The 11,188-nt window shown below is 36.2% G+C and overlaps 1 protein-coding gene and 1 long non-coding RNA gene across 2 annotated transcripts; one reads left to right on the top strand and one right to left on the bottom strand.

The window, feature by feature from the left end:
- Positions 1 to 1,613: 1,613 nt before the first annotated feature.
- Positions 1,614 to 3,320, top strand: LOC141317294 (zona pellucida sperm-binding protein 4-like; the record flags this gene model as incomplete). The annotated part of the gene is made up of 8 exons (XM_073833041.1): positions 1,614 to 1,888; positions 1,961 to 2,148; positions 2,222 to 2,319; positions 2,392 to 2,549; positions 2,618 to 2,810; positions 2,874 to 3,021; positions 3,098 to 3,170; positions 3,247 to 3,320. Coding segments are annotated over 8 exons (1,207 nt in total), but the record flags the coding sequence as incomplete, so codon positions are not given.
- Positions 3,321 to 7,934: 4,614 nt separating this feature from the next.
- On the bottom strand, positions 7,935 to 11,152 carry LOC141317295 (uncharacterized). The gene is made up of 4 exons (XR_012351772.1): positions 10,990 to 11,152; positions 10,551 to 10,706; positions 10,333 to 10,425; positions 7,935 to 10,235 (listed from the first exon to the last, which is right to left on the bottom strand). It is a non-coding gene; the product is annotated as an uncharacterized lncRNA (long non-coding RNA).
- Between the last annotated feature and the right edge of the window lie 36 nt (positions 11,153 to 11,188).

Here is an 11,188-nt window from a genome sequence, read left to right as displayed (position 1 = left end):
TAAAGCACCTGTCAGTCATATTAGAGAAACAGCCAATGCAGGCACACACTGTTGACCCAATTATGCAGCATTGCCCATATGGAGGGCCACTAGAGGGGATGAACACAGAGGGTGGGCCGATTCACTGAACTAAGGCCAGTAACTTTGATCCCATTGCTGAAAAGGAAAAGTTCCTCTGTGATTCTTGACACCTGTAGCTTGTTTTAAGGAGTTGGATCATTCGTGCGCTATTGTAACTTCATGGCTGTTCAGTGGTGATGAAGTAAAATGCAGTGTGCTCTGGAGCGCGTGCATGTGTGCAGTGGATGGACATAACGATCGCGGGGTGCGGGTGCGTGTTAAATTCAAGTACGTAAAAAAACAACAACAGTACTCTTATTTAAAATTCTTTGTTTTATTGAATCCAGTCTTTCTGAACTCCTATATTCATAGTTATCCCTTAAGAATATTAATGAGCATTTGACAATAATCATGTACATCTGCACCACCCCCCATGAGATGGCTATCTTTTAAAAAAGAAAAAAAAAGGCTTATCTTAGTATTTTTATCTTGTTTCTAGTCAAAATTTCTAAAAATTCTTAAATTAAGGCGAGACACTGACAGTGAATAGGGTAAAAAAGACAACTAATAGTTATCGCCTTACTGACCCAGTTGATCGATTACATTGATAATATGAAATATGTGTTTATTTGCATACATTTCTAGTCCAGAAATCTAAACACTGGATGAAGTAAGTTTCAAAATTCTTGTTTAATTTTTTGACATAGTGTCAAATGCTTTTACAGAGGGAATTTGGGGTATATCATTTCATCACTCCATAATTCAGGAAAAAACTTTGAACAGACAAAAAACATGTATTTCTTACCATTTTGGGGAGAAAATGTTGTATAAAATCAAGCTAATATGAACAAATCCCTCTGTAAAAACCTTCAGGATATAGACAGAATACAAATGTAAAGTGTGGTGTGTTTAAGTGCTGCTGAAGTGGAGATTTATGGCTCAGTGTAGGAGAAAAAAACTCTTGGCCTTAAAAATATGTATTGTAATTGAAATCTATTGATACAAATAGATAAAGTGCTATAAAAGAAACACTTATTAGTGATGTTTGGCTGTTTTCTGAAAAAACACAAAGGCCTAAATCTCAAACTTCACAGCTGCATGAAAAAACAGCGTTTTTGCCCGTAAGATGTATTTAAGATATTTAATCTTGTTTTTTGCAAAATGCACTTAATTTAGTTTTTTCTCCCTGGAAACAGTTAAAATTATCTGGCAATGGGGTAAGTAAAATATTTTTAAATCAAGATGCATTTTAAATGCATCTTAACTTAGGAATTTGTAGAAATTTTCACTAGAATCAAGACAAAAATACTAAGTAAGATGCAGCCACTGTTGTTCAAGAACATCCAATCAAATGTGAAGTTAAAGTTAATTAGTCAGAGCAGCTGTAATGGTTCTTGATTAAAGGGGGTGTGGTTGATAACGACTATTCATTTGCAGAGTATAAATAGCAGTCCAAGGCCTCCTGAAACTATGCTCAGTTGTTTAGTAATGGCAGGAAAGTGGCATTTATGTTATTTCCAAGCACTATGTGTTTTGGCTTGTTCTTTTTGCAGTGCTCTTCCTCAAATGGGTTTTCCAGCTCAGAATCCTCAAGCTCTGATGTTCCAGCCATCTGACCATCGGTTTAAACAGTCAGCTCAACAACAATCTGCTCAGCAGGTTCCTCAGAAGTTTCAGCTTCAGCAGCCAGTGAAGGCCGAGCCTGTTGACAAATGTGCTGTAGCTGATTATGAGCAGATCCAATGTGGACAACCTGGTATCAGTGGTGCTGAGTGTGAGGCTATCAACTGCTGCTTTAACAGACAACAGTGTTACTATGGGAAAGCAGGTAAGAGTTTCAAACCTGATGAAATTTGGTTGTTTGTTACCCACATTAATCTACTCTTGTATGTCATTCCAGTGACTGTCCAGTGTATTAGAGATGGTCAGTTTGTGGTAGTGGTGGCTAGAGATGTTACGCTGCCTCGACTGAGTCTGGATTCGGTCCGTCTAGTGGGTGGAAGTGAACCACCTTGCGCTCCTGTGGACTCTACACCTTTCTTTGCTATATACCAGTTCCCTGTCACCGCATGTGGCACGAGCATGATGGTGAGGAGATGCTTCTGGCTTTATTCTGCATGGCTTATGATGGGCTGGATGCCAACAGTGTTCATATTTGCAGGAGGACAGTGGATATGTGGTGTATGAAAACAGAATGACCTCCTCGTATGAAGTAGGCGTTGGTCCGTTTGGTTCCATCACGAGAGACAGCCATTTTGAGTAGGTGACTCATACCCTTTATTTTAAGTACCATCTCTGACAAACTCTACAAGTTGACCGTTTGTTGTCCAGGCTTCTCTTCCAGTGTAGGTACTCTGGTACTGCTGTGGAAGCTCTGGTTGTGGAGGTCAACAGTGTTCCTGCACCTCCACCAGTAGCTGCTCCTGGACCTCTCAGAGTGGAGCTTAGACTGGCCAATGGCCAATGTGTCACCAAAGGTTGCGCAGAAGGTAAGACTTGTCTTCAGTCTTAAAGTCCAGGTTGCAGTGGACTGTGGTTAAACCCCAGTGTTCCTCAGGGGATGAGGCCTACACGTCCTACTACGGTGCTGCTGATTATCCCGTCACGAAAGTCCTACGAGAGCCTGTGTATGTTGAGGTGCGCGTTCTGGAGAGGACTGACCCCAACCTTGTCCTGATGCTGGGACGTTGTTGGGCGACATCAACCCCCAGTCCACTCAGTCTACCCCAGTGGGATCTTCTGATTGATGGGTGAGTCTACCGACAGTCTTTATCCAGCTAGTCTGCTGTGAGGAACTCTAACTGCCTCTTCAGATGCCCTTACTATGATGACCGTTACCTGACCGCACTGGTTCCAGTGACTAGAGCTTCTGGTCTTCAGTTCCCAACCCACTACAAGCGCTTCGTTGTCAAGATGTTCACGTTTGTTGATCCAGCATCACTGGCTCCTCTGCAGGAAACCGTATGCTCTCAGCTCTTCCTGAACCCCTAATATTACTCTTTAATGGGTTCTATGGCTTAACCCTTTTCTCTTTCAGATCTTCATCCATTGCAGTACAGCGGTGTGCCATCCCTCTTCTGGCTCCTGTGAGCAAAGCTGTGGCAGGAAGAGTAAGTGCGCGCAGTAACTATTTCCACTTGATTTGTGACTTCGTGGCCTTTCTCACTACTTTTTCTCCTTTTTTAGGAAGGGATGTTGCTGTGAGGACCTCCACTATTGGACAAACTGTTTCCAGTGGAGAAGTGAGATTGGTTGTATGATTGAGTTGTCTTTTAATAAACCATGTAGAACCTTACACTGTCTCAGTGTTTCATGCCAAGCTACCTAAAGTTGCTCATTTATTTGCTATGTTAAGATCAATTGTGACTCCAAATCTACCTTCAGTCATTTGGTGCATCAACCATTGGACCTGTTTTGGTTCACAAAATTTGTGTTCTCAAAAGGTCTTCTAGACACCCTTCCCTTAAGATCTGGTTCAGTTAGGGTGACCAGATGAGATTGGTTGAAATTCGGGAGGGGGGGTGTAATGAATAAAGATAATTTCATGTTTTTATTAATATAAGTAGCCTACATATAATATAGAAGTAACGTTAGGCATTTTTATACTTCAAACGGAAGTTAATGAACCAATCATATTTTTATTAACAAGTACATATGCATATAAATTGACATGGCCTAATACGTAGGCTATAGAAGTATTATTTTGAACACGGTGCCTCGCCCTCGACCGGTCTGACTTCACGCGACTCCTGCCTGCACTTTCAACTGTCCTAACGGCTGCTGCAACTTGCGCTCTCTTCATCTACTCTATAAAGCAAAAAGGTCGTATTGTCTTTGTGCATATAGCCTAGATAAATTAATAGAAACAATATAACTTTAAATTCACACTTGAGCTATATAGCCTACCGAGGTTGTGGAGGCTCGACATCAGCATATTTTGCAGAGCTTTTCACTGCTGCCAGCACTCCCGTCTTTCCCAGGATGTATTTATGGAACTCTGCATAAGTCATTAAATTATTACTTTGATTTCGCTGCGGACCAGTTTAATTTTCGGGACAATTAGAGTGGGATTCGGGACAGCAGGTTAGATTTCGGGACTGTCACGAATTTTTCGGGACGTCTGGTCACCCTATTTATATCCTTTATCCAATTTGTTCCTCTTTGTGATGGAGTTTTCCTCCACGACTCTTATCAGGTCGGCAAAAGTTATCTTAGGCAAACCAGTGAGGGAAGTTGTGTAGACTCTCTCCATTTTAATTTTAAATTACCCGGCTTTCTGCTGTGTTGACATTACACAGGAAGTCTGCATACCCTGTGATTGCGTATTTCCGGTTTCTGTGAAAAAGGTCTATTAGGCTTAAGCCTTATCTGTGAAACTGGGGGTTTATGTATATGTAAATATACACTGTGTGCATAATTATTAGGCACGTTGATATTGTGGTCATTTTTTTTTTTCCAAGCACATTTGACCAATTCCAAACCACATCAATCTTAATAACTACTATTCATTTAATTATTTATAAGTGATATATAATTGTCCATGAAGGCTGGAAGTGAAAAACACATTTTCTTTTACAGATAAAATTAGCCAAAAAAAAGAGATTTACCTCAGACTAAAAAAGTCAAAAACTATTAAATGCCCATGAGAAGGATGCAATACTAATGCAATACTGGAATTTGCAAAGTTAAGGCATGACCACTGGACAGAAAAACGCTTGTTGCGTCTGCATTGTCAGAAAAAACAGGTGGAGGAGAAAAGATGCATGTTAATTGCAAAAAAGTAAGAATAATTAATGTTAAGAATTAGATATGAAACCATCAGGAACCATTTAGTTTCCAGCGCCACCGTTTTCCAGAACTGCAACCTACCTTGAATCTCCAGAAGTGCAATGTGTCAGGTTCTTAGAGACTTTGCTTGGGCAAAAAATCCTAAAAAATGACCCTGAATTAATAAGGATAACATTCTGACTGTTTTTTCTAGGGTTTATAGACAGATGAGTTGAGAGTGGCTCTTGAAGGACCAGCACCACATCCTCTTGTAGCACTCTTTCAAGTTTATCCTCCAGAATCTGGCAGTAAGTTTTGGGACTTCAGTTTTAGTCCATCTCCTGAAATGTCTGTCTTGCAGAGATGGACCAAAATAAACTCTTAAAACTTACTGCCAGATTCTGGAAAATATATTTTTGAAAGAGTGCTACAAGAGGATGTGGTGCTGGTCCTTCAAGAGCCACTCTCAACTCATCTGTCTATAAACCCTATACATTTTTTAGGATTTTTTGCCCAAGCAAAGTCTCTGAGAACCTGATACATTGCACTTCTGGAGACTCAAGGTAGGTTGCAGTTCTGGAAAACGGTGGCGCTGGAGACTAAATGGTTCCTGATGGTTTCATATCTAATTCTTAACATTAATCCTTATTTTTTTGCAATTATCATGCATCTTTTCTCCTCCACCTGTTTTTTTTTTTCTGACAATGCAGACGCAACAAGCGTTTTTCTGTCCGGTGTTCATGTCTTAACTTTGCAAATTCCAGTATTGCATTAGTATTGCATCCTTCTTATGGCCATTTAATAGTTTTTGAGTTTTCAGTCTGAGGTAAATCTGTTCATTTTATCTGCAAAAGAAAATGTGCCTAATAATTCTGCATACCTGAAAATAAGGAGTTTTTCACTTCCAGCCTTCGTGGACAATTATATATGACTTATAAATAATTAAATACAAAATGAATATTAGTTATCAAGATTGATATGGTTTGGAATTGGTCAAATGTGCTTAAATAAAATATGACCACAATATCAACGTGCCTAATAATTATGCACACAGTGTATGTATATATTTAATTATAAAGAAAAAATAAATGCTTGAGAAAAAAATTAAGTCACTCAGGAGATCAGTAATCTGATGACAGTTTATGACATTTATAACATGTCAAGAAAGTCTTCAACAGCAGCAGGTTTATTACTAGTCTGCTTTCACTTTATGACCAAATGCACAGATCCAATATACACATGCATTTACTTTCTCAACTGTTAAGACATAAATACTGAACATGTGCCTACCTGGATATTTCTAGCAATCTTGATTAAGTGGATTAATTGGTTACGTTGTTATTTCAAACAGAAAACAAGATTATTTTTCTCACCCCATTAGCAGATTATTTTGCTTGTTTCAAGCAAAAACACACTTATTTTTTACTTGTTTTTTCTTCAAACAAGACAATAATTTTTACTCGTCTAGAAAATCCTTCTTGATTTAAGAATTTTTATATATTTTGGCTGGAAACAAGACACAAAATCTACGAAAATCATTTTTGCAGTGCATCACCAAAGTTGCCTATTCTTGCCCGTTGAGTCCATTTCTGGTTTTATATTGCAAATTTTACCTATTGATATTTTGCAGGCCTAGACATCTCAGAATTTCAGTTGGTGGACGATACTTATTTATTCTTGAATGATAAAAAGCAAACAAAATGAATATGCGTCAACAAAATAACAAAAAAAAAAAGAGGAAGCAAGATACTTTGCTGTAGTAAGAAGGTTTTCTTGTTTCAGTTTCATGGCTAAGTTAATATTCAGTGCAAGCAGTGAGTCACAAAAAAGTGCCAAGTGTGGCAAATTTCAAATATATTCTACATTCTAACTAAACAAAAAAAAAAAAAAAAAAACTTCATATAACATTGCAGAGGCTAAGGTTTATGTTACTGCCAAGTTATGTTTTCTGGAGGTGTACAGGATTTTTTTTTTTTTCTATGACATTACAGAGGTTTATTTTTAATTTTATAACAAGTATACAATTGTACAGTTTTTTTTTTTTTGAAAACTTGAAATAAATATTTGTATATTCTGTATTGTTTGTTTCCTTTTTCTGTTTAGAAGATAGCTGAGCTTTTAGATCTGCTTTGTAAGTTTTACCAGGCATAGTCTTTACTTTAGATGAGCTCACAAAAATAGATAACTGACAACTACTAAATGTTTTATACCTACCTGAATTACAGTAAGAATATGTGTTAATAAAGCATTTATTAACACGCTAAGTAACTATTGTATGTCTAAATAATATGTATAAATGTGCATCTAAAGTTTAATAATCATTTAGTTACACTTTCTAAATGATCTTATTAACCTCTGACGACTCCTAAATAACTGGTCTGTTAATACCATAATACCTCATTTAGAAATGATTAATTGATCATGAATACATTATGAAAATATCATTTTTAAAATCATTATAGATATGCTTATAAATCAGGAATAAAACATTTGTAGCTGCATTTATAAACTGCTGACTACTGTCTACTAATGTAGAGATGATGATTTATAAATGATGAATTGACTATTTACTAACTAATGAGTCATAGCGTGTAGTTATTATAAAGGGTTACCAAAACGGGAATTCTTTGCTTCTTCTTAGATCTGTCATATAACATAAATATTTATTTAGAATAGTTTTCCCCCCTATCTCTTTCCTTTTTCTGTTCAGATGGTATTTTTTATTGCTACAGTACTTAAAGTCTGCTTGATAAGATGTTTTATGCAGTATTGTTAATATTGTTCTATTTTGCATTATTTGTTTAAAAAAAATAATAATAAACAAATTATAAGATCAGTGGTCATAGCTGATAATTTGTCAGTGTGACATTTCAGTGTTTATTTTTCAATAATTTCACAAAGTTATCTCAAATTTGTTTTGAGTTTTGTCATTATCAAGAGAGGAGTGTAGTAGCATTTTAACATAAGGTTGAAACATAACATATAAAGAAAAATTAAATGATGGGGTGTAAGTACATTCTAAATGCACTTTAAATATTTGTTTGTATATTTGTACACTCAAAAAAATAGCACTTTGGTTGAACATGATTTAATCGTGGACAGTGGTTCCACGTGATTACACCACATTATCTTAACAACAATGGATGATGTTAAACCAGCTTCAAATATTTGTGTTCATTTAACATGAACAGTTGACATTCACTCAACAAGATTTAAATACTTATTTTTAACTTGAATCAATGGTTTTTATTGAACTTCAATTAATCGTGTTATCTTAAATTTAATCCTTGATGTTATGCCGATATGTTTACATCACTTCTAATTAATCCCATTTAGTCAAGTTACTACTATATGTTATTAAATAATGAATATCACCCGTTTTTTCCCCATAATTCAATGATGACTACAGAGGCAGCAAATATGTAATAAATTCATTTTACTAGGGAACAGCTTAAGCAGGTGTCACAGTTTCAAAAACATTTCAAACACTTATAAACACATTAAGCCTGAATTTGACAATTTATATAAACACAAATGTGTACAGAAATGTTTTCCTTTACAGTGCAAAATGAAAAAAACAGGTTTACATTCCTACATGTAAAACAACCCATTAATAAAAAATAAATAAATAGCTAAGTGTGTTTGCTTTTAATGCATTTCACAAAAAGAAAATAACCTCCGATTCTAAAGAAAAAAATAATATTATGTTTGGGTTATGTTTGTTCATCAGGCCTCCACTGAAGTGCAAAACTTTATCAAACTGCTTGTGTCCATCAAGCTGTCTGTAAATGTATTCTAATTCCAAAATGTGTAAGGATTATTTTTGTAAAGGAAAAGCAAAACACAATGTGTGCTATGTGGAACATCTTTGAAAACTATTTAAAATACATTGTCATTAAAACCTCTTTCGTTGAAGAACAGTCATAAGCCATTAAAGGGATCATTCACCCAAAAATGAAAATGTGATGTTTATCTGCATACCCCCAGGGCATCCAAGATGTAGGTGACTTTGTTTCTTCAGTAGAACACAAACAAAGATTTTTAACGAAAACCGATGCAGTCTGTTAGTGATTTAATGGAAGTGGATAGGCACCAAACCTTTGAAAGTAACAAAAAACACGCACAAACAAATCCAAATTACACCCTGTGGCTCGTGACAATACATTAATGTCCTAAAACACGAAACGATTGTTTTTTATGAGAAACTGAACAGTATTTATATAATTTTTTACCTTTGATACACAGCCACGTCCATCTGTCCTGAGCACAAGCTCATCATCCGGCTCGTTACCAGTGTCTGGTGTAGTTTACGCAAACGCCGGAATATATATATATATATATATATATATATACACACACACACTTACAGCAAGTAATTACCGTTTTGAATAGCCAATATACCCAAAATCTCTGTGCACTGTGTAAACAATGAGTGTCGTATGCGACAGATCGCTTTCGGCGTTTGCGTAAACTACACCAGAGCGCGTACACGGGTGACGAGCCGAATGATGAGCTCGTGCTCAGGACAGATGGACGTGGCTGTGTATCAAAGGTAGAAAAAATTATATGAATACTGTTCAGTTTATCATAAAAACCGATCGTTTCGTGTCTTAGGACATTAATGTATCGTCACGAGCCACATGATGTAATTTGGATTTGTCTGTGAGTGTTTTTTGTTACTTTCAAAGGCTTGGTGCCTAACCACTTCCATTAAATCACTAACAGACTGCACCAGTTTTCGTTAAAAATCTTTGTTTGTGTTCTACTGAGGAAACAAAGCACCCACATCTTGGATGCCCTGGGGGTAAGCAGATAAACATCACATTTCCATTTTTGGGTGAACTATCCCTTTAAAACCGTCATTGAAAAAAAGTGTTTAAAAGGACAAGTTTGACAAAAACATTTTTTTAAATTTAAATAGTCACCATTAACTAACCCATGAGTCACCGAAACCCTTGATGGTTTTCCTTGACCTTCTTTGGTTGAGTTAAGGACAAATGTAATTAAGGAAACTATTCCTCTTCACATTTGCCTTGACGTACAAATGAAAAATAAAAATCAAATCAATAAAGGCATTAAAAATGTGTGAACATAAAACATGAACATGTTTTGACCATTTCACACAAAACACAGTTTCAAGGTAAAGATCAGTCTGTTCATCAGTCCTTTTATGAGGTGTAAAAAGCTTGGTCTTGAGGGCTCGAACTGGGGTGGAAAGTTTGTGTCCATCAAGCAATCAGCATCAGCAATGCAACACCATTAGCTACATTACCAAGCCCTTCTAGTGCTGTAACTCCTTCAAGAACTACTCCAACATCTGCAGGTTCATCTCCAACTTCACATCCGATGACAAAAACGCCCATCACCATTTCTTTGAGTGCAGCTTCAGCGTTGGAAAAATCGACATCCTATAAACAGAAACAAAGTACATTAATACTAATGTACTAAAAAAAAAAAATGTATTGTTATACATAAAATATTGTCAGAATATTCAGGCAATAATACCATGTACTCCTTGATGAGATTGTCAGGATCCTCATTTAGGTAGACAAACAGGGCTTTGAGGACACACTCCGTCTTAACATTAATACAGACACACTAGGGAAAATAAAGAAAATTAGCAACATGTACCAATTAACTAATACATTTTCAAGTCACACAAATCATAAGTGAGAAACAAATGATTAATTTATCTAGAAAAAACATTTTTGCAGTTATCATACCCCTGTAAGTGGCACAGGAAGTTTCCTTATCCTTTGTCCCTGAGCTTCACCTTTCTTGGCAAAGATCCTCAGAAGACTTGGAGTGTGTTCATCCAGCTTTGAGAAGAATTTTGAAATTAAGGCAACAGTTGTTATCTGTGCAAATTCAGCACAAACCTAAAACAAAGAGAAAAACACCAAAACTTAAATGTATGCCCAAAAAAGCTAGCTAGCCTATGTGTTCTAATGTGCTTATATGGCAAAATTATTTTATTTGACTTATTGGCATTTTAATACATTTAATTTTATGTAAAATTTCTCTTAACCTCAGAGAGAAGGGAGACTCTGACTTATACATTTATCATAAATTCACCCGTAGGCCTATCAGTCGACATAATAAAACAGTTGTAAAAATTGTTTCTAATTAGACTGATGCAAATGGACGAAAAAGTTAACTTACCTGTTTGTTTGCCGTTTAATTCAGTTGATAGCGCGGTCATCTCATTTAGCCTTACAATCGTGCATTCTGTCATAATAACACATCAGTATCAACCGACAAAATAAAACAGTTTGATAATATTGTTTCTAATAACAGTGATAGAAATAGATGAACACGTACCTGTTTGTTCTAAGCTTATATTCCATAATGGCGTGACGAT

The sequence above is a fragment of the Garra rufa genome, unplaced genomic scaffold (assembly GCF_049309525.1).
Source record: "Garra rufa unplaced genomic scaffold, GarRuf1.0 hap1_unplaced_665, whole genome shotgun sequence".
Lineage (NCBI taxonomy): Eukaryota > Metazoa > Chordata > Actinopteri > Cypriniformes > Cyprinidae > Garra > Garra rufa.
This window is presented reverse-complemented; position numbering and strand designations above follow the sequence as displayed.